The 25,944-nt window shown below is 44.1% G+C and overlaps 1 protein-coding gene across 2 annotated transcripts in view; it reads left to right on the top strand.

Moving 5' to 3' along the window:
* The window catches only part of NRK (Nik related kinase), an 87,309-nt gene that overhangs the window by 36,932 nt on the left and 24,433 nt on the right, over window positions 1-25,944 (top strand). Inside the window, exons 8-20 of one of the 2 annotated variants that reach the window (XM_053989975.1) lie at window positions 2,063-2,117; window positions 4,144-4,222; window positions 4,914-5,089; window positions 6,818-6,890; window positions 7,295-7,490; window positions 8,838-9,002; window positions 9,734-9,895; window positions 13,210-13,359; window positions 19,014-19,145; window positions 21,337-21,404; window positions 22,514-22,629; window positions 25,034-25,131; window positions 25,518-25,642. In XM_053989975.1, the coding sequence (XP_053845950.1) occupies window positions 2,063-2,117; window positions 4,144-4,222; window positions 4,914-5,089; window positions 6,818-6,890; window positions 7,295-7,490; window positions 8,838-9,002; window positions 9,734-9,895; window positions 13,210-13,359; window positions 19,014-19,145; window positions 21,337-21,404; window positions 22,514-22,629; window positions 25,034-25,131; window positions 25,518-25,642 (1,595 nt within the window). The remainder of the gene's footprint in view (window positions 1-2,062; window positions 2,118-4,143; window positions 4,223-4,913; window positions 5,090-6,817; window positions 6,891-7,294; window positions 7,491-8,837; window positions 9,003-9,733; window positions 9,896-13,209; window positions 13,360-19,013; window positions 19,146-21,336; window positions 21,405-22,513; window positions 22,630-25,033; window positions 25,132-25,517; window positions 25,643-25,944) is intronic. The other variant, XM_053989977.1, reaches the window with a different exon arrangement.

Genomic DNA, 25,944 nt, shown 5'->3' on the forward strand with positions numbered 1-25,944 from the left:
CAGCTGTGAATCCTGAGTTAATTGGCAGTAATTAGTATCCCTTTGCTCATTCATGAGCATGTGACTGCAGTGGTTTCTCATCCTGGAATGATTTCTGGTCAGTGGCAGGGTGGCTGAGGCACGGAATTTTCAGTATTTCAGTTTGTGGGCGTTAACCATGCAGCATGATTTCCAGGAATGGTTCCTGGCAGGAATCTTCTGGGTGACACTGCAGCCACTCTTTTAGTTCAGGTGCTCTCTCCATTGCCACTTTGCACCTCTCCTTCCAACTGTGGCTTCTGAAATATTTATGAGAAGAACGTGTTACTGCTTCCATTTCCTGGTGATTCAGAGGCTGTGGTTCTCCCTTGCTGAGACCTGTGCTGCACTGGCCCAGTGAGGTCGTGTTGTGTGTGTCAGTCATGACTACACAATTTATTTTTTTTTCCATATCGTACCAATCTTCTACTGAAACCTCAAGAAGTTAATGTCTTGTCTTCATTCTCTGTCCCCAGTTATTTCCTTCTCTGAATGTGTACTTACCAGAAGATATAATCATAAAGAATGTGCACCCCTAATTCTTGAGCTTTCTTTGCCTTCAGTAATAATCCTAGTTTGTCTGTTTCCAAATAGATACTGCAGGTGGTAGTTTAAAACTGATCAGCAGAGGGTTTTGGAAGCACTTTTGCAAACAGTGCTGTGGCTCAGAAAGGTGGCACAGAGCTGGTCTTTCCCACCAAGACTTACACCTGATAGGATGGGCTAAGTAGCAGGAAGCTGCTCTGGAACTTCTTGCTCTTCAAAAAAACCAGAACAAACATGACAAAACTAGTACAAATATATCCACATAAATGTGTTTGTATACACAGTGAGCTTTACAAACACGGCTGTCATCCTCCCTTACACCTGTCTGCCTCTTGTGCTTTGGAACTTCAAACCAAAATTCCGTGTAGCCTGGATGTTTCTCTCACTGTCCTCAAAACCTGCAGTACTACCCCTTGAAGACTCTTAATTTTCAGTCATTTACTTAATTACAAGTCAGGACTGGATCTGTGAAATCCCCACCAGTTTTGTTGGTGAATCTCTCCATGAACTTTGATGTGAACTGGCTTTCAGCTTGTGTGAAGAGTTCAGAGCAGCTGGTCTGAGAGGGCTCTGTTGATAAAGTGAGGTTTAGAGTGCTGGGCTGAGCATGAGCTGCTATTCATGTAAAGGCTTATTTCCTCTAATCTTTGAAGGTTTTCTGTCACTCTGTTTTTTTAAAAGGTGAGTTTTAGAGAAGCTTTGCAAGGTGGTTTGGCCATGTGCCTCTCATTTGGCTACATTTAGATACAAAGAATAGTGAAATAATGCACATGATTAATCAAGTGGAAACACGTGAAGTTTTTACAGCCACTGATGGTGCCTGCAATTTACCTTCCACGATCAAAACCTGGCCCTTGGCATCCAGATCAGCTGATAAAGAGAACTCCACTGTTAACTGAGCTGGACATTCATTGTGGCATAAACCTGACTGCATGATGTACTCTTTTCTCATGTGCCCAAAAACGTGTGACTAGAGACTTTGTACAGAAAGAATCAGACCCCAAGGCCTGACTATAATTCTTGTTCCAACAGTGTAGAAACTCAGCAATGACTGCTCTGAAATAAGCATTAAAACCAAGAATTATTTTTGGCCAGAAGGAGAAGGGTGAGGCATTTCTGTGTCTTGCTGCCTCATGAAAACAGATTTAGGACATATATTTAAACAGTGCCTGCTATATTCTGTCTGGCTCTTGTTTTTTGAATGCAGAAGGTCTACATTTTGGGGCTGGCTGCTTAAATGATGGATCAGCTGTTCAGAATTGCATGGGGAATGGAAAGCTTCTGGCTATTAGCACTTTTTCTAAAAGCTCAGTAGGGAGTGGGAAGGGAGCAGAATATTTGTCACTCCAAGTAAAACAGCATGATCCAGGAGAGATCTAGGGAGACTGTAAAAAAAAAAAAAAAAAAACCAAACCCAAGAAGAAAACAAACAAGCAAAACAACCAAAGTTGGATGCTGCAAGCTGCAGTGTGCATTGTTTCTTTTCCTTTTCCTGCAGAGTGACCTGTGGTCTCTGGGAATCACTGCTATTGAAATGGCTGAAGGAGCTCCTCGTAAGTGATTTGGTATAAAGGTGGGGGTGTTCTGTGTTAAAATAACTCATGCTTGGCTAATGCACTGATGCACAGAATTCTGGTTCTATCTGTATCTTTAAACACTCTGACTTTTTCCTCATTTGGACTCTTGCTTTCTTCTTCCTTTTAGGCTCTTTCAGTCTGTATTTTGGTTCCTTGCCTTTATTTCCTGGGAAAATAAAACTTCTTTTCTTAAAGCTCTTGTTAGCATTAGTTTGTTGATTGCTGCCTGTGGATACAACTAAGCAGAAGTGATTGATATGTTAGCAGAAAATACTGGCAGGAGTGCCTTTGGGTTTAGGTCACTAAAAAAAATGATGGCAGTGGAAGAAGGTAGACTTAAAGGTTATATTTTTACTCTGAAACTGACTTGTTTCTCACAGATTTTGGGACTAATACAGCATTTACTCACATGTAATGGCTTTGATCCATGACCACACTCTCAGCCTGACAGCAGATTGCCACAGGCTCACAGCCTGCTGCTCCCTCGCTCCCCCAGACAGCCTCTTGCAGGTCAGGCAGAGATCTGTGGGTGCAAAGTCCTCGTGCATTTTTGTAGGCATGGAGGGCTGGTGGCTTTGCCCAGCTCCTGCAGAGCAGATGGGATGTGTGGGGTATCCAGTCACTGCTGAGAGAACAGGAGATGAAATCCATCAAACTCTGGCCTGAGCCTGAGAGCACGTAGGCTGTTTTTAAACAACCCACTTGGCTGTTCTCCCATCAGACTTGGTTTTTAGCAGGAGCCAGCTGGAGTTCAGGAGCACTTTCAGAGCCTGTGCTTTAGCCTGACTGAAACTTAGTCCCGAGACATGAGTCCACAGGGAGTTTTCTTGGGGAGAGACTTTGTAATTCTGCATGCCAGTTCCTCATATATTTGATGTTTTCCCTAGTTTTGACAGGGAAATGCTGTGGACTATATTCTGTTGCCTTGTGGTTTATTTACTGTAGTACAACAGTGTCTGGGACCCAGAGCTAGAAACCAGACTTCTGTCCCTCATTTCCACTGTATCATGTACTATTGAACATACCAAGGAAAAAGTCAAAGCCAGAACCAAATGTGAGAATGGCAGGCGGAGACAGAGAATTTAATAGAAGGTAGGGAAAGCTTTACCAGAGCTTCTCACTTCTACTGGTTCTGTGATGCTTTAAGTCCATTTCTGTTAAGAGCATCACTGCTGAACACCTAAATATTATAAGAAATCAGCCTCCATGTAGTTCCTATCTGTTGTCATTCAGTAGCTCTGGTGAAGGAAGACCTTTTACCCTCAACATTTCTCCCTGTCAGATAGAGCACAATCAAAATTCCATACAAAGTGCCTGGGGATGCTATTTGTTTTCTCTTGAGCTCCTCACAGCTTCAACTTTCCACAGCAGTAGCCCTGAAGAGAAGTACAGTGGGCTGGAGAGAAGGTAGCTTCTGAATGCAGGGGTGGAATCTGTGGCAGATTGCCTGATAATGGTGCTCCCATTCCCAGAGCACAGGGTGGATGAGATGTGTGCTCTGTCATTCTGCTCTGTGCCATGGTGCAGGTTGTGAGCTCTGTGCTTTGTATCAGCTTTTCTTCATCCTGGGTTTTCTCATATGCCATGAAAAATGTGGCAAAGAGTTTGGTTAAAATGGAGCTTATCATTTATCTGAAACCAGAAGCCAGACACAATATCTAGATAAATATTTCAATCTGAGCTTTAACTTCTGTTTATGTGCAAACATGCTTTTGTGTGTGGGAAACATGAGCTTTTTTATGTCCTTCCAAAGCTATGTATATAGAAAATATGAAGAAAGTTGTACTTGTTCTTGCCTTGCAGCCTTTCTTTTGACTCTCTTTTAGCTGGAAAGCTCTGTGTACTCAGACACTTGATTTCTTGGTTGTAGTGTGAATTTGGTCGGCTCCTGGTGGGGCTCTGGGGCGGATGCTGTGATGTTGGAAGTGGAGGTGTTTGGAGGTGGGAAGTGAGGTTGCAGGAGGTACATGGATCCTTCCATAATTTGTGGTTTCCTTTGCAGCCCTGTGTGACATGCATCCCATGAGAGCACTCTTCCTCATCCCAAGGAACCCACCCCCAAAGTTGAAATCCAGAAAATGGTAAAGAGATGTGTAAAAAACCTGTATTTTTGCTGCAGTGGGCTTAGGAGGGCTTTTAGCTCTCTTGTCCAGAAACAATGATTTTGTTAAATCATGTAGTTATCTAGGAGGTGATTCCTAAGCTGTTTCTAAGAGCTGGATTGAGCCAGAGGTCAGATATAGTTGACCTCTGGGAAGCAACACCTTTCTTTTTGAACTCTGCCTAAACTATTGCAGTTGTTTTGTTTTGGTGTCTCTGGCCGAAATTGCAGGGTAAGCAAGGAAGGCTTAGATGTGCTGCTTGGGGTCAGGGTTTTATCAGAAGATTGCTTGGACATTGTGAGGCTAATGGCAGTCACCTGCCCTACAGGGAATTACTTTTTGTTTTAAATGAAATGTATAAAGAAAATCTTCATCTTATCAAAAGGTCAAGGGCATTTTTGAAAGGCTTGTGTTGGCCAGATCGTGGTTTTGTTGATGAGGATGTAAATTCAAGGTAACAACTCCTCTGAGAGGGTGGTGAGGTGGCGTTCACCTTCAGCACTGTGGTGGTCACAGGAGTCTCACTGGTGGCAGAACTCCAGTTGTCTCTCTCAGCTCCTATGTAGAAGGAAACCTTGCAAAGTTAGCGCTTTCCACCACTCAGGGGTAGTGCTTGGTCCACGAATTGAAGAGGATTATTGGTCTTTCTCCACTGTTGTGTCATTTTTAGGTCAAAGAAGTTCCTAAACTTTGTTGAGAGCTGCCTTGTGAAGCATTATTTGCATCGTCCATCCACGGAGACCCTGCTGAAGCATTCCTTCATCCGCGACATGCAGAACGAGCGGCAAGTGCGTATCATGCTGAAGGACCACCTGGACAGGACAAGGAAGAAGAAAGGAGAAAAGGGTAACATGGCAAAACCAAAATAAAGGACACTTCAGAGAGCATGTCCTCTTCAGATACTGGCAGCAGAGCACAAGGCAGATGCACTGAAATACTAGAACCAGGAAAACTGAGAAATTGTTGTCCTCGATAGTGGGGCCATTTTGAAGATTTCTTTGTTGAAGCCTGGGTCCTTAATGGTGTTTTAGTGCTAAAGTCCTTGGAACCTTGAGTTATTGGGAGCAGCCCTGATGCTAGCAGGGAGCAAGGACTCCAAGTTAAGTCTGGGTCTCTGCTTTCTTGAGCAGTGCTCCACAAGTGCTTTCTGGTCTCTCAGTTCATATTTCTGTCCCAGATCCAATTGATTTACCTGTTGGATCTCTGTATAATTTTGTCCTGTGAGTTCTTTAGGGGCAGCAGGACTCTTTAAGTATTTTGCAATGGAGTGCACAAAAGAGACCTGGAGAAGACCTCCAAGCTCCAGTAAAATACAGATGTTATAATGAATCACTTCCTTCATAGTGTGTATGAAGAAAATTTGTTCCAAATACCAGCCTTACCTTTCAGAGCAAAAGCTGGAAAAGCAGTGCAGGAATTGGGGTGATACCTGTGAAAATGCCTGTGCATGACAAACTAAGGGCTGTGCAAAGGGGACAGAGACACGTGGCCTATTGATCAACAACCCTGCCCTCTCTTCCCTTTTCCCCTTCTGCATGTTTTATACTGCCAGAAGCACTGTGAGGATCAGGGACTGTGAGAGCAAACTTGGAAAGCACTATGGTGTTGGAAGGTGTCTTATAAATCCTCTGATTTGCCAACAGGAATATTTGCACCTAAAATGAAATTGCTGTTGCAAAGTAGAATTACTGGCTCCAGTAGGAGTTGCAAATTCTGCAACTGCTATGAATCTCAAAGCACACTGAAATGGAAAGATAGTGAGTTGGAATTTCTCACAAATGCCCTTGAGAGGGGTGGAGGAGTGCAAAGATGTCACTTCTTCATAGTTATATTTTGTTCTGAAAATGCTATTTTTAATCAAAACTCCTCTGAAAAGGAGAATAGTGTGGAATTGCCAGACTACACACTTCAAAATAGTAACTTCAAAAAAAATGAAGTCCCAATTTAGCATGTAATAGAGCCAACAATGGGGTAGGACCAGTTTGAAATTATCCTGTAAAAACTGCCTTCATGTCAGTCTTGAAGAGGACTTTAAAACTATGGGTCAGCTTGTAAAACATTGTGCTAAAACTAGTGTTAGTTTTTGTTTTCTTTTTTTTTGCTTACTTTATTATTCCCTTTGATACAAAAGGAAACCTGGATTTACTGGTGGCTTCAGCATAGCCATGACAGGTACAGAGCAGCAGAGCAGGGCAGTGCAAGCTTTTATGTCCTATCTAAATGTCTTTTTGAAGAACCCCTCTGCTGGTGGTGCTGTGGGGGTTGGGTTTCTCTGTGGGTTTAGCCTAATTTGTTTCAGATTATGGAAGTAGGTTACTTTTGCAAAACCAATTCAGTCAGTCACGGGAAAAGGTGTGTGTGTGTAAAGGGGCTGCCCTGAATCATTATCTGAACTAGATTTTGAATTATGTACATGGATATTTTGCCTCCTCTCAGCCTCCCACTACAACATGTGGCTTTTAAATTCCAATTCCTCCTTACCTGTAGTTCAGGATGAATGCTCAGAAATAAAGTTCAAGATCATTTCTTAAATAACAGCATCCTCCTCTGGTGTTTGTTCATTCTCTTTTTTAGAAGAAACGGACTATGATTACAGTGGAAGTGAGGAGGAAGATGATGAGCTGAATGAAGATGAAGGAGAACCAAGGTTAATTTTATTACTGAAATAGAAAATTTGACTGCCCAAGCTGTTCTCACTGAAGGCAGCTCTCCTCAGCCAGAACAGCTTTCTTAACTTGCTCTGAATCCCTAATCTCCTGGGTCCCCTTTGGTAGCTTTAACTGTTTCATAGCTGTCAAACATAACTGCAGAGTATAAAATACCTGTAATAAGCTGCTGCTTTAGTTTCCTTGCAGTAGGGGGGAAGCTGTCAAATGAAGGACCCAATAATCAGCTTCAGGCTGGTTTGTAGCACACCAAGTGTGGCCGTAGAGTCAACTGCTGGAGACAGATCATGATTTGCTAACACAGGGCAACAAACATTCCCAAAGCACTTTGTTTTCCCTCTTCAATGCTATGTTTTGCCATGTAGAAACCACCTCTTTGTTTCAGCTCCATAGTTAATCTCCCGGGCGAGTCAACTCTCCGCCGTGAATTTCTGAGGCTGCAGCAGGAGAACAAAAACCGTTCAGACCCTCATCGGCAGCAGCAGCAGCTGAAGGACCAGGAGAAGTACAAGAAGCAGCTGCTGGCAGAGCGGCAGAAGCGCATCGAGCAGCAGAAGGAGCAGAGGAGGAGGCTGGAGGATGTAGGGGGCTGGCTTGTGTTGTTATTCCATGTCTCATCACAAATGAAAAATGTTCCTGTAGGGAGTAGGCTTTGCAAGGCAAGAGGGCTGTGTTAAATTGTCAGCTCAACCTGGATCGTAGTCTTGCACCTTGGGAGACCTGGGTCACTTTTGAAGACAGTGGTTTTAGATGGGCCCTGTCCTTTCCCTGCTGATAACCTGCCCTGAACTCTGTGAGCAGAAGAGGAAGGGCATTTTGCTTAAGTAGGTTTGGTGATGGTGGCCCTGGCAGATGGGGTGAGAGATCCCCATTTCTTCCTCATATGTGTTTCCCAGTTTGAAATCTGTTGGTCTGGTCCAGAGTCTTGGTCCTGCTTTTAAGATATTAAAAGACAACTGGTTGCCTTTTCAGCTGCCTGACACTGTCTTAGAGGCAGAGCTAAATCATAAAATCACAGAACCATTAAGGTTGGAAAAGACCTCTAGGATCCAGTCCAACCACTAACCCAACCCTGACATGTCCACCTATATATATAAGGACTATATCTTAGTTCTAAGTGCCACATCCACATACTTTCTTTAACACTTGCAGGAGAAGTGGTTCCATCTCTTCCTTGGGCAGTCTGTTCCAATGCTTGACCAGCCTTCCAGTAAACAAATTTTTCCTAACATCCAATCTATACCTCCCATGGCACCACTTGTTTGTTACCTCGGAGAAGAGCCTGACCCCCACCTGGCTACAGCCTCCTGTCAGGAGTTGTGCAGTAAGGTCCCCCCTGAGCCTCCTTTTCTCCAGGCTGAACACCCTCAGCTCTCTCAGCTGCTCCTCATCAAACCTGTGCTCCAGACTCCTCCATAGCTCTGTTGCCCCTCTCTGGACACACTCCAGCCCCTCAATGTCTCTTTCGCAGTGGCACAACACAAAAATCACCAATGTGTCTCTTCTCTTGAGTATCTGACAAAACTCGAGCATTGTGTGAACATTTCAGAGCTGACATCTGTGAAGCACAGTGCTGCTCCAGCAAAATGGGAATGCTCTGGAAAAAGAAAAAGCCCCTTCCTTCTTGAAATGTTGGGAAGACATTTGTCACTAGATTAGTTGCCAGCTGTCAGGGAGATCTCACATGCCTCATAAATAACAGATCTGCCCTGGGCTGCCAAAAGGGAAGAGGTTTCACTTCAGGTTTGGCAGTCACTGTGGTGGCAGCTTGTCCCTGCCCACTTTTGCTCTGTGGTGTGTCAGGTGTCCCTGCTTTAGTGACTGCAGAGCAGGAAATGGACCTTGTGATTTATGAGCACTAGCATCAGTAATTGGTGGGTACTAAAGTAAAGCAAAATAAGCAGTGTTATTCCCTGGCTTTCTTCCAGCACCAGAGGCGAGAGCAGGAACTACGAAGGCAGCAGGAGTGTGAGCAGAGGTGGCCAGAGGTGAAAGTCAGTCAGAGGAAAGAGGAAAGGGCTAAAGAAGACAAAAGGGCTGTGGAAGATGAATACTTCATAGTAGATGGACAGAGGAAATTAGAAAAGAAGCAGGTATGAAGAGGGTGTTTGCTGACAGCAGTTTGCAGCTCCCTGTTCTGTATCTGATGTCTTTCTCAGTTCCCTGAGGGTGTTCCCATCCTCTGCGTCATGGACCACGGAGGGACTTCATTTAATGCCTCTTGTTCTCAGATTTATCCTGCCTTTGAGTTAACTTAGATGTTACTGAGTCACCTTCCTTATCTATAGCAGGGACACTGTCTCTCCTGCTTTTGTCCCTGCTGTTCCTCTGTGCTGAATTGCTCTGTTTGAAATTCCTTTACCCTGAAAGCTTCCAGATGCAGCTAAACCTAAGCTTAAATTTCCAGTCCCCATTTTGCATTCATGTTGTAACCAAGACCATTTCTTTTTCACAAAAACAGTGGAGCAGAGGTTAATTTTAATGAACTGTCATTATCAAGTCTGTCACCTTGACCACAATGGTTTCCTAATGTTTCAGCTGCAAATTGATTTGTAATCAAACAGAAGCATGCAGTGTTTGATTAAAGACCTCTGGTTTTAGTAGAAGTAAAAAGAACAAATATGATTTTCTGACCTGCTGTCTAAAAAGCCAAACAGTATTTGGTGCAACTCTATTCTTCCTGTTGATTGGGGTTCTGACTCTTCTGTCAGCCCTGCTGGAATTGTGGTCACTTTGTTCTTTGAAAAGCCACTATTTCCAGCAGACAACTTGGTTGTCCTCCAAGGCATCATTGTCTCTGAGGTTCATCACTCTCTGCTTTCAGAAGATGGAAGATGAGCCGCACAACAGGAAGATGCACAGAACTCTCCCCAAAGATCAGACACAGCTGCTGTCTCTCCAGCATGACCACAAGCAGAAGAAGAAGGAGCTTTCCAAGAGTTCAAATGCAGGAGTTCATCCTCCATCAAGCAGCACAAGCAAAGAGGTACTGTCTTGGCCAGGGCAGCGTTTTGGTGCTTTGTAGTTGATGATGCTGTAGGAATGCTGAAGCAGAGATCTTTAAACCTACATCTGGAGCTTGACCTGTCTTTCTACACACTTATGCTACAGCCTTCAGTTTCCATTAATATTCAGAGGATAAGGGAAAGGAAGAATTGTTCTGTCACTTCTGTTCGAGTTGAGAGAAGGGTTTGATTGGTGAGTGGAGAAATGAGGTTCTTCTGGTCCGTAGGTGTCATTCCCTTGTCTTTCAAAGAGGCATGAAATAAGGTAATACCACCTTTAATAGAGGTCTTTGCCTGATGTTAGGATTCACAGAATTGACCCAGGCACAGAACAGCATCCTGCCTCCTGAGCACAGATCTCTGTGCCCCAGCAAGCAGGCTGTGATGCCTTTTCTTGATTTTATGTCCCAGGGTAAGGTTTGATGGATCAGGGATAGCCACATATAGTGAGCCTGTACTGCAATCCATTTTCCTCCTTTGCTAACTGTCAGTATTTCTACCCACCAACTCATTCTGGTCACTGTCACCATGTCATGAAAAGCTCTGGATCCATATCCATGTCATCTCCTCATTCCTAGAATGTTTTTTTATATAATTCCAACTGGTTAACCCAGTTCTGCAGCTGTTGTGTGATTTGTGGTGTCACTAAAGTCTGGGTCAAAAATCTGAGCAGCTCACAGGTGCCTCCTCAGTAGAAGAGTGGATGTGATGTTCTCTGCAGTCATGGCAAAGTATCTTCCCAAAATGCTCAAACAGAGGCATGAGGAGAGCTCATGCACATGTAACTAGGAGAAATGCAGTGCAGCTTCTTAACACCTTGCTGCTGTCATCTTTGTCATCTTCTTGTGTGTGTGTGCTGCAACTATTACCTGAGCTGAAATGTCCTGTATTGATAAATAGTTAAATGTAACTGCTAGGATTGGTGAAATGATGAATTTCAGTAACTGAATAGAGTCTGCAAACAGCCAAGCAGCAACATGAAGTTAGGAAAACAAAAGATATTAAGCTTCTTGTTAGAGGAGCAGTTTGTGAAAACGAGAGTGGTTCTGTTTGAAGTACAGCCTAACTGTCAAAACTGCAAATGCCCTGGTTCTAAAGGCTTTATTGTACTGACTGATTAAGCAAATAGTTACTGAAATTTGAATGAACTGCTCTTGAAATCAGTATTTGTTTGATGATGGAGGGCTGGGTCTTATTCCAGCTGAGGAGCAAATTGAATGTGGACAGAGAAGTAAGCTACTTTTTCTAAATACACAACATCAAAGTCAATAGAAAAGCTTTGCCTTTTCTAGGCCTTTAATGGGTGAAAATGCAACTCTGATGATTAATTTATTTTCTACTTTACTGTAGTTAGAAGACAAAAAACAAATAAAATACTGTCTTAGATACTCATCTCTGGTTTTGGTATGTGTTTTGTAAATGACTCCTTGATAGCAAAATGAAGTATGTTACAGAATTTAGTGTGCAATCACTGTTAACTTCTAATTTAGTGGTGAAATACAGTATAATTAGTTGCAGATTAGTTGCTTTTTAGGTTCACAGCATGAGGCTTTTTGTCATTATGGCTACAAAAATATATTCTTGTTTTAAGGATATTGTACTATATTATTTACTTAATCTCAGAACTTCTTGGAACTCACAGATCCTTCCACTAAATTGACAATTGGTGGTACAGGGTTGCCTTTTTTGGTTGAGACTTCTTTGTCAGCAGTTGTAACTATTTGCAAAATGCTTTGAAGTTGTAACTGTTTTTAACAGGGATAAGTCAGATTCCTGTTGTTACTGATCTTTTCCAGTTCATTAGCCAGAGGGATGTTAGTTCCTCTGTTGAGAGAGACCTGCATGGAGACAGTGGTAGCCTACTCAAGAGTGAGTTTGTTTGTACTTTTTAGGGCTCCCATTTCTAGGACCAATCATCAATACACAGAAGCTCTCGAGAATTATTGTTTCATTGAGACATTAAAAACACACAAAAAATCCTAAACACCTCCAAAGCCTCATGTTTAACATTTGGGGGTGCAGAACCCTCTCTTGGGAGTTCCTTGTCTTTGCCATTGTGCTTATCCTGTCCCCAGCAGGTCAGGACAATTTTCCCCTGCAGACCTGTGCCCAGATGTGAGCTCACTCTGTGCTGTATCTGATCCCACCAGCACCAGAGTGAAGGAGCTGGGAGGCAGACTCCAGGCTGGCTCAGTGCCTGGATGGGGTTGGCATCAGTTCTGGAAGCCCAAAGTGTCACCTGCATGAGTTTGCATCTGGACCATAATGCCTTTCATGCCAGCTCCCCTTGGGCACAGAGCTGGGGGGTGAATTATCATCTCTGGCTTTTATATTTTCTTCCTTGATTATGGTCAAATTTGCCTTTCATTATTACGAGTTGCAGGTAATGAAAATGTGGCCTCAAGAGCGTGTTCACTGGAGCTAGAATTTCATGGTGTTTGGCTGTGGTTTCTTGTTTTAGTAAGGGTGGTTTTTTTTTTAGGTTTTGGTCTTCTTTTTTTTCCACAGTGAGACAAAGTGGAATCATTTTCCATGTCCTCAGCAGTTTCTAGGCTGTGCTAAGAATATGCTTACCTTTCTGATACAGGCACAAACATCCAGATATAGTGGGTGATACTGTTAAGAATGCCCACCCTGACACAGATAACAGGGATTTTTATGGCATTAATCTCTAGTTTACTGTGTAGAGCTGTTTCCAGGCTGCTGAATCAGAGGATATGCTAAAGATTTACGTTAGAGAATGGGAATTAGTCATGTTGAACAGAACTGAAAAGCGTAGTGGGGTCAAAACTACAGGATAAAGACTTTTGTGATGAGCAATGCCCTCAGGAAATTTATTCCTTCTATATCATGTTCCTCAGTCTTTCTCACAGTACAAATAACATACCAAAAGACAGAGTGTTGAAAGTGTTTTAAGGTAGAAAGCAGCATGCAGTAATGTCGATGCTGTGGAAGGGGGTAATTAATGCACAGCAAAACAGGCTGCATGTTGTCAAAGATAAGTAAGTATAAACAGATGATTCCTCCCAGCTAAAATCCCAGCCTGCAGCCAAAGGACTGGCCTAGAATACAGCAGATGGAAACCCAGGCACTTCTCCTTGCTGCAGCTTGGAAACTTGATGGAGAAGGAAGGGTTGCAAATGGAGAGGAAATAGTGGTTTGTGCTGTGCCAGGGCTGTCCTCCTTGGTGGGAAGGTCCATCGGAGGTGGTGTGCTCCGTGCTGCCCTGGGACAGCATCCAGCCCACAAACCTGGGGCTCTCTGTGCAATGTGCTGCTGCTTTTGTCCTTCCCAGGCCGAGGACCGAGCAAAGAAGAGTGACAGCATCCAGCCCTGCCTGTGGCCGGCGGCGCTGGGACACGAGGCCACCCCACAGGCCAGGATGGGATCCGGGAGCAGCTCCAGCCCCTGCACCCCCGCACCACAGAGAGCCCTGCTAGTGCAGGTACTGCACCCGCCTGGGGAGGAGGGCCAGGGCTGGTTCCAGGCAGGACAGCCCATCAGAAACACCATTCCCTTCTGGCACAGAGGACTGAGGCATGTGCAAGCTGGCTCTGAGGTTTTATGGTGCCACCTCTGCTGCTGAGTTCTGTGTAGAATTATACTTAAACACTGCAGATCAGGGTTAGATAAGAGTTATTTTTTATGCTTGGTTGTTGATTCCATGAAGCTCCTCTCAGATGTTTCACAGGAAATGTGAGTGACAGTGCTGTTGCAGTCCCTGGATGATGTATTATTTATATGATGCCATAAATGTATATGGTACTTTACAAAAAAAGTCTAAACCCAGAATTTTTATGAGTGAAACCATGTAAGCAATCAATATTTTTATTGATCTTATGAAATAATCTGTAAGTATGTGGAGATACAATAAGGAGCAATGCAGAATCAGATTTTACCTATGCATATAGCCCAGAAAGTCTTGAGTCTTTAAAAATTTCAGTATTAGAGGTAGAAGTGGGATCTAAACAGTACCTATGTAGTGAAAACAGTCTGATGAAGTTCTGCATTGGAATCCTTCTCTCAAAACATTTTAACTCCTGATATTTTTACCAGTTCTGGAAGAGGTGATTCATGGTTCTCACAAAGTGCCCAAAAATTTGGCTTCCTTTCAACATCCTACTCACAGTGTATGAAGGAAGTAGCTTGGACTGCAGGGTTTTTTTCTCCAGTCTCTTGTGAAATGACTGTAAGTGTATGTGAGCAAATGAGAAACAAAACAGCAAGTAAAAATGGAGCAAACTGCTATAAGTGTGAGCACAACTGATTTAGCCTGGATATCTCCACTTGTTCTAAAGGTGTGCAGTGGCCAGAATAATCTTATTGCTGGTACATTTTACATAGTATTTCATAAGTAAATTTCATAGTATTTCATAGTATTTAATTTTTGCATTCATTCAGCTTCTCAGTCACAGCACTAGTTTTATTCTTGGCAGCTTTCAGTTTCTGCTGGACTCCTGGATGGATGGATGGATGGATGGATGGATGGATGGATGGATGGATGGATGGACAGTTTTTGTATGCATCTCTCCAGCTGATTCTTTGGAATTTAGCTAGTGCTACCCACAGGAGAGTGACTTTCAAATCAGCCTTAGGCATTGTTTGTGTGCTTCTGTGGCATGTTGTGACCTCCTTCTGCGCCGGGTCAAGGAGTCAAAGGGGGAAGGTCAGGCTGCAGAGGAGGATGGGTTATTGGTGGCAGTTCAGCTGCTTTCAGAGCATGTCACACTGCCTCACCAAAGCAGCAGCGTGCGCCTGTATGCTTCTCTGAGCATACCTGCAATTATGGGTTACTGCTGTGAGATCAGGTTGTATTATCCTAAATGTTTCTTAAACTCGTTGTTGATTTGGCTTGGCATGAGCTTCAGGTGAACATCCTGCATGAAAGGTCACAGAGTTATAGGATGGTTTGGGTCAGAAGGGACCTCTAAGAGTCACTTAGCCCAACCTCCCTACCATGAGCATTTTCAACTAGATCAGGGTGCTCAGAGCCCCGTCCAGCCTGGTTTTGAGTGTTTCCAGAAATGGGGCATGTACAGCCTCTCTGGGCAACCTTCTTTGGTGTTGTACCACCCTCATCATAAGAATTTCTTTCCTTACTTTCCTAAGTCCTGAGCCATATCCCTCAGGACTATGAACTCCACCAGTGTGTGATCACTGCAGCCCCAGCTGCCTCCAGCCTTGAATTCACTGATTAGCTCCCCTGTGTTGCATCCCCCCTGGCAGGGCTGCCTATCACCTGGCTGGAAAAGTTACCCTCTGTGCATTCCAGGACTCTGCTGGATTGCCTTCAGCTCACCGTGCTGCTTTCCCAGAAGATACCAGAGCAGCTGAAATTCCCCAGCAGGAGGATCTGGGGAAGCAGCTCTCCCCTATCTTGCTTTGGTTTGTGCCCTGCAGCGAGTCTCAGAGTCTGAGAGTCTGGGAGGTGGATAATAGCTGGCTCTTAGTGTCTCTGAGTCAAAGCCTTCCTGTGCCTTTCCTCTTCAGGTTGTTTTGCTGTTTGGTGATGATGGAAAAATCACCAGAAACAGATGTTGTGAGGAGAAAGGCCTCATTTCACTTGATAGCTTTTACCTGGAAAAATATTTATGTTTGTCTTCTCACATCCTTTTTTTTCCAGCTCCTGTTTGTTGTTTCAAGTCACGAGTACTGTAAGTGGGCTGAGTTGATGGCCTGGCTTGCAGCATCAAATCACTGGAGAGCTATTGCAAGGTCTACAAGAAGGACATTTGTATCTTAGCCTTGGGCAGAGGCCGGCAGCTTCCCTGAGGCAAATATTTCAGCCCTGTAATAGCAGTGGGAGCATCCATAGTTTATTGCAGGGCATTTGGGATTCTGCAGGAGTACAGTTTGCTTTACAGAGGGTAGTCTTGCCCTGCTTGGGAGTCTCTCCTGGGATGAGAGGCTGCTTCACCTGGGACAAGTGATCATTCTTCTGCACCCTCTCAGTGCTTTCCTTTTTTGTAGCACTTGTCCGAGCTGCTGAGGGGAGTGGTGAGGAATGAAGCAGTATTTTCCAACTTCTTTCATGTTTCTTCATGGAGACTACACTACAAAAAATATATGCTGTTTAGGGTGATGGTGTTACTTAAGGATAATAGCAGCAAGTGATGCACAGTGGTTGCCATGTGATTTCAGTCTCTGCTGGGAGGTGCCCTGGTACCCCTCACAAGGCAGAGCTCCAGCTGACAGTGCATGTGGACAGGGAGAAGCCCATCTGTGCTGCTGCCTGCTGTGTTCACATGGACTCCACATGAACTTCAATGGGTAATTTATAAATCCCCTGAAGAGTTATTTTTCCCTTTGCTGGTTGGGAGCAGCTGTTGCTGCTAATGGCAGCATGTTTGGACATGCTGCCTGCATTAACTGGATGATGTGTTTAGGCAATACAAGTGATGGGTCAGGTAGTCACCTGGAGATTAAAAGACACAGAAATATACTTGTGAAATCCAGTATGTGGGTGCCTAGTTGATTTAAAATAAAAGTGAACTGTGGAGTTAAAATGCAAGCTGAATTCATCACAGATGCTGCACTGAAGAACTTCTAGCCAGGTTTGTCAGAGAGGGATCATCTGCCAGCACTGCTCTGCTCAGACAAAAATTACTTTTTATTTTCAACAGTCATATTCTGTGAGATCTTGTGGCGCATCATGGATGCCCAGATCTCTCTCAGAATTATTTCACTGAAAAACTTCACACAGCTCCTGAGGTAAAAGGAGCATGATTTTTCAGTGCCTTCCATCCTATCTGTCTGCTGAGGGAAATGTGAGATTCAGAGTATACCAATTCCACCTGCTTTGTACAGGTTTGTGTTTGCTGCAGTACATAGCAGCATACTTACAAGAAAAACAATTTAAGGTTCAAATCTCAATAGTTTAGAATCATTGTTAGGTGGAGAGGATTAAATTATTTTCCTTATGCAAACCTAAGGAGAATAGCAAACACTGATTTTGGGGGTTATCTGCGATGGTTTTGGCTTGCTTGTGGAAGCAGGTGTCTGTTCCTGGCTTTACACAGAACTGGTGTACTGGGCAGAGTTTGGATTCACTCAGTCACTTGTATCATGACTCAGCAAAGCTTATCCATGCTTTTAAACACTTCTCTGGGAATCAGCAGGACTCAACGACTGGAATTTAAAAAGAAATACATGTATCTTGTTGAAAAAGTGGCAAGGAAAAGAAAATCCTCCTATATTCTGATAATAATACACCTGCTACAAAACCTGTTTCTGTACCCACAATGGATCTCTTCAGGTGAGCACTTTGCTGCTCAAATAATTCTGGTTAAATAAAAACTATTATTAGAGACAATCTTGTTGGACAAAAAGGTATTTTGAAAGGACATAGATTATGTTACAACTGCTGAAAAAGCTATTTTCTGTAAAGAGAGTCAACAGAACATATTGTCCCAAAAAGGCAGGAAAAGCACCTGAATAACTAAGTGAACTTCTCAGGACTGGTTTTGGCTGTTGACTTTGTCATACAGGTCTGGGAGGTTGCAATGAGACATCTTTGACATCTTTTTTCTAGTTTTAGAATTACTGCTTGTCAATATTTAATTGACATTGAACATTGTTCCCATGAAACTTAGTCTTGTACAGTCATAGAAAGTTCATAATCCTATTATCTTCTTGAAAGCTGTGTGAAGTTCTAGTTACTGTGGTTTACTTTCTAGGATGGAGAAACTGGATAATTTTTTAGACTTACCTGATAAATCAATAAAATACTCATCTGAGTCATTTTTTGGGGAAAGTGTACTGTAAGTGCCTTTGGTTTAAGTTGCAGTAACTCAGTTGGGACACAGGAATTTGAACTCTGATGGAGAAAAAAATTGCAAACTTCATTCTTAGGCCTTGGAGGGTTGGAGGTGCTGATCTTGCCATGTGTTTGAGGAAGAGGCACCTCCCAGAGAGCCCTGGCCTAGCACTGCATGGGAGATCAGACAAGGTGAAGCACAGAGTGGTACAGCTTCAGGCATTTCTCTAATACTTCTTCAATTTCTGTAATATCTGATTCCAGGATAGCAGAATCTGCCCTGCAGACAGGCCCAGCTCAGACAGGGTTCCTGTGTGTTCTTGGTCTTGTGTCCAAGAGGATTTCTCATTTCAGGGAGGCAGTACTCTCAGCTGACACACTTAACTCTGAGTTTCTTCCTCTTTGGCAGACACTGGGGTAGCAGATCATCAGAGTGTAGATTTCTTCTTTTACATACAGAAAGAATCAGATATTTTAGCTTGAGTTTCGCACTGCTTACTTCTTGTTCCCTTAGAGTGAAGACTTTGTAAGGAACTGACTTGATTCCTTCTCCTTCCTGTGCTGTGACTGGGGTTTTGCCAGCCTAGTGCTCTAACTGGACACCTTTAGGGGTGTTTTAAACACAGGTGGCTGCATTGGAATCACCTGGCCTTGACCACCCATGAGGATGTATTCTGAGCATAATTTCATTCTTTCTTTACTGCATTCTCAAGTTTGATCTTTCTTTCTTTTTTTCAAGTAATTGAAAACTTTGTCTCAACGGAGGACCAGGGTCCCCTCATTATAACTGGAGCACTTAAAGGTGCTTGCAGCTCGCAATTTGCCTCCAGTGACTGTGGGTTGGTGGTGGTCATGCAAATACTTGGATGTCAACATCTAAGTTAGGGGAGGTGGGTTCCCACAGTGATTAGACTAGGGAAATTCTGCAGTGGGAGCATTGTCCAGGTTTGAATGAAATGTAGAGACTCCACAGTATTTTTTTGCATCATCCAGGTAGTTAGTTCCCTGTGCATTGCCAGTGACCTGTTTGCTTCTCCATAGATTTAAGAAAGGGGTGTGTGAGTATGTATATATATATATATGCATACACAGAGAATAGATTTTTTTACTATTTCTTTTTGTTGTACCCTTCACCTTGGGATATGTGTGCCTAACATGCTAACCTGCTGGAAATGAGTAGCTCACTGCACAGTGAACAAGGTGAGTAGGGCTCTATCCAGGCACAATATTCCTGCTGTGCTTAGTAAATATTTAATCTCCCAAGCAGAACCATTGATCTGCAACCTGCAACCTGTTAGGTAGGCAGGGAAGTGCAATTCACCATGTGTTTTGTTTGCTTCAAGTGTGAGAATTTCCGGGCTAGTAAGGACGTGTACCACAGCAGCTCCCTGTCAGACATGGTGACAGCACCGCTCAGCCCCGGGCAGGACGACGTGTTCTGGAGCACGAGCCACAGCAAAGAGCAGCCCCCAAAGGTGGGTAAAACTCGGGGTGTTCGGCTCTCTTGGGGGTTGATTGCACTGCACTGTCATATCCATCCTCTGCACTTCATGAAACTCTGAAAATCACGTTGCTTGTACATGAACTGGGTCACGCTAATCTAGAAAGAGACATGCAAATTTGCAGGGAGCTTGGTGGTGTGGGTTTATGTGTATGTGTATGTCGTGGTTTGACACTGGCCAAATGCCAGGCACCCACAAAAGCCGTTCACTCACCTTCTTCTCCTCTCAGCTGGGCAGAGGAGAGGGGAAAAAAATTAACAAAGAGCTTATGAGTTGAGATGAGGTCTGGGAGAAGACATTCTAAGGGCAAAACAGGTTCAAATTTAAAGGTATAAAGTAAATTTATTATTAACAGAGTCAGAGGGGGATAATGAGAAGTAAAATAAGCCTTTAAAACACCTTTTTTCCTTTCAGCCCATCCCTCCTTCCCACCAACAGTGCAGGGACACAGGGCATGGGGGTTTGGGTCAGTTCATCACCTTAGACCTTCTGTTTGCTCAGGGAGAGGAGTTTTTCCTCTGCTGTGCCATGGGGTCCCTCCCATGGGCATACAGTCGTCCCAAAACTGCTGCAACATGGGTCACTCATCCACAGAGTGCTGTCCTCTAAGGACAGGCTGCTCTCGTTTGGAAGCAAGGGCTCTCTCTCTGTCTCTGGCAGCAGGGGCCCTCTCTCTCCATTCGGGTCTCTCACTGGATCACAGCTTTCTCTGGCATCCTCCCACTCTGGTGTGAGCACTTTTCCCACGGGCTGTGAGTGGATCTCTGCATTCCCAGTTACAGTTTGTTTCACCATGCTCCTCACCATGGCCTGCAGAGGAATCTCAGCTCCGGCACTTGGAGCACCTCCTCCCCCTCCTTCTTCACTCACCTTGGTGCCACCATGTTGTTTTCCTCACATGTCCGCACTTCCTCCCCTTCTCTGACTAGAAGTAAAACTGCTGCCCGTGGGTACCATTGCCAACAAGTTCCACCAATTCCAAGATTCCTACAGGACCCCGCAGCACCGAGAGGTTGATCTCGTTTAGGTTGGGTGTGGGGGAGTCACCGGCCATGTTTTCCCTGCTGCCCAGGTGGCCCCGCTGCCGTGGTGTGGGCGGTGGCGGCCGCGGCGCTGGCGCTGTTTAAGGCCTCTCTCGGGGCAGGGCACCGGGAAGGAGAAGCCGCTGCCGCCCCGGCCCTTGTGCCCGCAGCGGGGCTGCCTGGGGCGGCCGTGCAGGCAGGGCTCGCTGCAGGCCGCACCGAGATGGCGGCGGCTGCGGCGGCACATCGCCGGGGCTGGGCCGGGATGGCCCCGGCGGGGGCACCTCGCCAGCCCGGACAAAAACTGCCGTGTGCTCTTTTGATTTTCCTCTTAAATGTGTCATCACAGAGGTGTTACCAACCTCTCTAACTGGGCCAGCAGCATGTCCATCTTCAGAGCCAGCAGAGATCGGCTCTGTCAGACGTGGTGGAAGCTTCCAGCAGCTCCTCACAGAAGCCACTTCCATGGCACCTCCCACTACAAAAACCAGCCTGAGCCAAATCAACACAGTGTATAATATCTGCACACATACAATATCTGCAGGATCTGTGATTGCAGACACACCTCTTTTGTTAGACCAGGTATTTATAGCAGCCTGTTTGGTAAAAAGGTCTGGATTGTTTTGGAAAGGTTGTTAGTTTGTGTAATTGAGGTGGTGGTGTATTTCTCTTTCAAACAGAATTTCTAAGAACAAGTCCAAGACTGTTTGAGGAATTCATATGCCCATGTGTGTACTTAGTTTATTACTTTGCAGCTGGGGTGTGTGTGTCTCATTCCTCAGCCTGTGGTAACAACAAAAGGTAATCCACCAGCTGGGGAAAGCTGCATTCAGTGACTGCAGGTGCCTTTCACTGCTTTAAATATTGATCAAGAATGATACTGACTCTGAGGAAAGGTGCAAACCTCTTTCTGTCTGCACCCTGATAGACTGCACAGGCTGAGAGCAAGCTGGAAACACCTGCTGCTGACTTGCAGCTTCCAGTGCTGATATCATGGACTACCTCCCCACAGGTTGCACTGAACTATTGTTCATTTCTGTTGGTTAGTCTTATTTTTTCATTGATACAGGATAATCATTAGGTTTATTGACTGAATCTACAATATCAATAGCAACCTTGAAATGTTTGATTAAATCCTTAAGGTTCCAGAAAGGACAACCTCAAAATTTTACAGCAGGGATCAGCCTGGCCATCAGAGATGCCTTTCAAGGTAAGCTCTAAAGTGTTTTATGCTTATTCTAAAACTAAGCTTACACTCTATACACATACACTGTGCTTATACTGTGTTTTATGCTTAAGGTAATTTTTTAATGCTGCTTTATTGTCAATAGGAAAACTGAAATATCTGACAGATGCTCTACCTCAGTGCCAGTGGCACTGGTTTCAGAGGAGAGTCAGGTGTCTGGATGCTTTGGTGAGGGAAGTCTAGCCTCAACTTCTTGTACAGGCACTTTTAATTACAGCTTGTGCTGCTTGTTTTGCCTTGAGTAGCTTGAACAGGCAGCTTGTAGATGTATTGTGACAATTTTGGCAGTCTGCCCTTAAGGCTGGTGTACTTTTTTCATATCCCAGGAGAAAAGACCAAGGATATCTAGAGCTCAGCAGTAAAGGGCAGCCCCCACTGGATATCTAATCAGGGAACAGAATGGGTTGGAGAGACTGGAAAGTGAAGTAGATTTAGCTGAAATTACAAAGTGATGTGCAGCATTTCTGATGAGTCAGAGTCAGAAACATCATCTGAAATAACTTTCAAGTGAAATCAAGCCCTACATGCTCCCCACTTGGGAATTACAGGAGGCAAAGCAGAAAAGAAATGTATAAGTAATTGTCAGTGTTACAAATGAGTGACTTCTGGGACTGGGTTTCTGGTTGAGCCACTGGCTTGGCAACTTATTTTACTGTTCAATGCATTTCTTGCTCCATTGATAGGTGACTGCTGATGTATCTTCTAGGAAGGTAGTGGAGCAGTTCTCTTGAGTTGTAAAGCCATGAGATTTTGGAATGAGACTGAGTTGTAAAGCCATGAGATTTTTGACTCTGAAGAGTCCAAGGGAGATGTAATACAGAAAGATATTTTCTAATGACTTGGGAATCTCTGTAGTCTCCCAGGATGACTGCCCAGAGGAAACTGTCCCCTCCATCATCTCCTCTCACTTCTGGGTGGCCCTGCTTGGAGCAGCAGTGAAGATAAACTTCTTGTTATCCAGAGTGTGGTCTCGTACTGTAACAGCAGGAGCTCAATCCTGTGGCCCAGGAGCTCTGTTCCAGTCTCTGTTCCTGCACACGAGAGTCTCATCTGCTTTTTGTCTTTCTATTCAGTAACACTCATCAGTCATCCCCCGGGGGACATGCTCTGAAGCTGAACAGTAGCAGCAGCACTCCTGGCACCAAGGAGTGGGAGATGGGATCTCATCAGAGCAGCTGGTCAACCTCAGGTGATTCCTAAGTCAAAGATCCATCAGTCAGAATGTACTAAACTCGTGTCACATGAAATGGTCTTCTGCAGGGTGTCAAGTTCTGCATTGCAAATGGGATATATCCTTTTAATGGCATCCTCTGCTGAGAGGCTTTTGAAAGCCCTCTGGATTATATGGTCTGTGTTCCTAAAATATAAGTGCTTCCTCCTTTGAGTTAGAAAAGTGACTGTGAATATATTTTCATATGGAAATTTGAATTGCTTCAATTAAGAATTGGAAAAATACCATTTCTGTTGCAGTTAGTGACACAATTGAAATTCAGCAGGGCCAACATTCCAGAAATACAGATGTAATTCAATACTGATATTCGCTCACTGGCAAATTCTGCTCTTTGCACTGCCCACTGATAAGATGATACAGTTGAGCAGTTGATGTACACTAATATTTCTGCACTCTAATAATGTACTGGCAAAAGGAAGCATAAATCTCTGTCTAGAGCACATTATAAAATATTTCTCCAGTATTCTTTTATGTGCAGAAAGATAGTGGAATTAAAAAAAAAAGGCAAAAGAAGTTAAAAGGAAGATAAAACCATCTGATTTAGGCGAAGTACAGCTTAGTAACTTCCTTTGCTGTCACTGGTAGTGGTGTAGGAATGCAGCAGCTTGCTTGTGGTTGTGAAGTGTTTTGCAGTACAGATTCTGGTTCCTGAGGTTCTGGCAGATGGGGATGTGGAGAAGTGGAGAGCTTTTTGCCTCTCTTGCTACTCTTGTGGGTGTTTCCTGTGGGTCAGCTGCAGGGCAGTTCTTGTGTAGCCCCTCACAAAGCTCTGGTGTGCCACAAGGCCTTGCATCCAGGTTGGCCACTAAAGATTGGGAACATGGGGAATCACACATGCCCAAGTCAAAGCAGGGTGGATGCAAAAAATGTTCTGAAACCACCCCAGTGATCTTATGAGGTCATTTATTTTTATATTGAGGTTTACATTGTTAATTTAAAAGCCCTTGATAAATGAGAACAAATTGCATATTTATTACACTTACACAATCAAGCCAGTTTTGCTCTTACTAGCTACACAGAATAGGAAGCTTTTCTTCAAGAGAAATCCAAAGCACACTTTAAATTGCTTGGGTTTTGTTTCTTTTTGCTCTTATGTCATTTTGTGTTTGAATAACAGAGCTGAACAACATGCAACAGCCCAGCTCAACTTTGCAATGTCCATGTGATGTGTAACTCCTGTGCTATTTTGGCATGGGGAAACAAAAATCTCACCAGAAATGGAAAGAATAGAAAACCTCCCTTGTGGTTTAAACTGTCTCCTTGAGTTCTTAAGTGTCATTAAATTACAGCTAGTTCTGGCATACGGAATTTCAGATGGAGTTTGTTGCTTTCCCAAACCCACAGGGATAATGAACTGGAGGAAAGGGCTATAAATACTTTAAGGCTAATAGTTCTGCTGAGTTGCTTAGTTGCTTATTGACCAGTAAGGAGTTGTGAGTTTTGAAAGCTTTGCAAAATGGATGAAGACATGAAACCATTGTGACAAAACTAAATTACCAAATACAAATCTAATTTGTGTGAGGTTGAATTCTCCCCCTTAACTCACAAGGAGTCCTGTTGGTAACAGTGGGGCAGTCATGGGAGAAACTGCTGGAAAAGGCAAGTGTTGAGCTGGCCAGTGTGTCCCAGGGCAGGATGAGGGGACATGGCTTTCCCTCCTTTCCCTTGTGTCAGGGGTTGTGTGCAGAGCATCCCTTCAAGGCTTCTTTTGCTTTTTCCAGTGCTTGCAGGCAGTGGAGGCCCACATTTCACAGGTAGATTTGCAGTTTAGTGCAGCTGTTGCCCTCACCCAGTTAGGTTTAGATAATCACTTTGGACTGTTAAACAAAACTGGTTTTGTGTAACAGTTTTATGAAGGCCAAATCTTGGCAGCACCTCTCTCCCAGAGGTGTGTAGGGGGGCTTAGGCTCCTGAGCTTTCTTGCTGATCCCTGTCTGCAGTCACAGGAAATAGCTGCCTGCCCTTTGGTGCTGGAGTATGACCAGCAGCTGATGATGTGATGAGCTGTCTCTCCTCAGGAAGAGGGTCAGAGGAAGAGATTAGGATGCCCTCACCTTTTCCCTTGCTCCCTTTCCGTTGAACTGTGGCTGATGTGCAGTGGGTGTGTGTTGCCAAGGGTTTGGTTTGTCTTACTCTTGCAGCATTAAAGTGCACCAGTATCAATTCATGTATGTAATATTGCAGCTTCTAGAGCCACTGGGAAACAAGCAATGAGATTTTCCTTTGCAACAAAGAGAAAAGAGAAGTTTGTCAGCAGAGACTGGTATCTGCTTTTGGGTCATAGCTAAGTGTGCTTGTCTTGCTCTCTCACCTGCTGCATGTACACTTATAAAAAGACAATTTTGGATTTTTTTACCCCCAGGGAATCCAGGACTGGCCAAGGCAGAGAATGTTTTGTCCCAGAACCATGTGCACTTGCATCAGAAGCCTGAAAAAGTTTCTCATCCAGGCCAGATTGCAGTAGGTTCTTTTAAATCCTCTGATATTTTTGATTTGTCCATAATTTTCACCGAGGGGGTCTGTCTGTGCAGACAGCTCTGTTTTGGTGTGTGAGTTTGCTGTCACTCATGAGTCAGCCTGAGGGGTATGTGAGGCTGGCTCAAGCTCACTGCTCTCAGTCCAGGTCTGACTTGTGTCCAGCTCAGGTCCTCAGCAGAGTGTCCAGTTTTGGCTCAAGTCACTTTGATGTGTGAGATACCCACCTGTGATAGACCAACAGAACCAGATCAGCTTCCTAGTAAAGCTTTTTTTGCTCTGAAAGTGACCATAACTGTATATGCTGGGACAGTAAAATACAGCAGGTGCTGTTTAACAATGGGTTCTTCAGCTGAGTTTTCTTTGCTCAGAGTCCAGGCTCCTTTGCCAAGGTGAAGGACAGTGCCAACTCCTTGTTAAAAGCAGCAGACTATTCCTCCTCAAGTGATGAAGTCAGCAGCAGCAGCAGCGATGAAGATGACACAAACCACACAAGGTTGGCTTCTTTATTATTATTATTTTTATTATTATTATTAAGAATATTGTTCTTGTTGCACACTGCTAAATATCTAGAAAATTTGGCATGCCTAAATACTCCCCTTCCTTTGAAGTTACTATCACTCATTTGTGTCAGTTGTAATTAAGCAATTTAATTGCATTTTAATGAACTCCTAGGGGTAAATGTTTGCTCCATCAGATGTGCACAGGGTAATAATGCACTTTGATGACTTGCTGCCCTGGGACAATGAGGAAATGTCTTGTTTTAACTGGATATACTGGGTAGTGCTCTTATAGGGA

The sequence above is a fragment of the Vidua macroura genome, chromosome 14, assembly GCF_024509145.1.
Source record: "Vidua macroura isolate BioBank_ID:100142 chromosome 14, ASM2450914v1, whole genome shotgun sequence".
In the NCBI taxonomy this organism is placed as follows: Eukaryota; Metazoa; Chordata; class Aves; order Passeriformes; family Viduidae; genus Vidua; species Vidua macroura.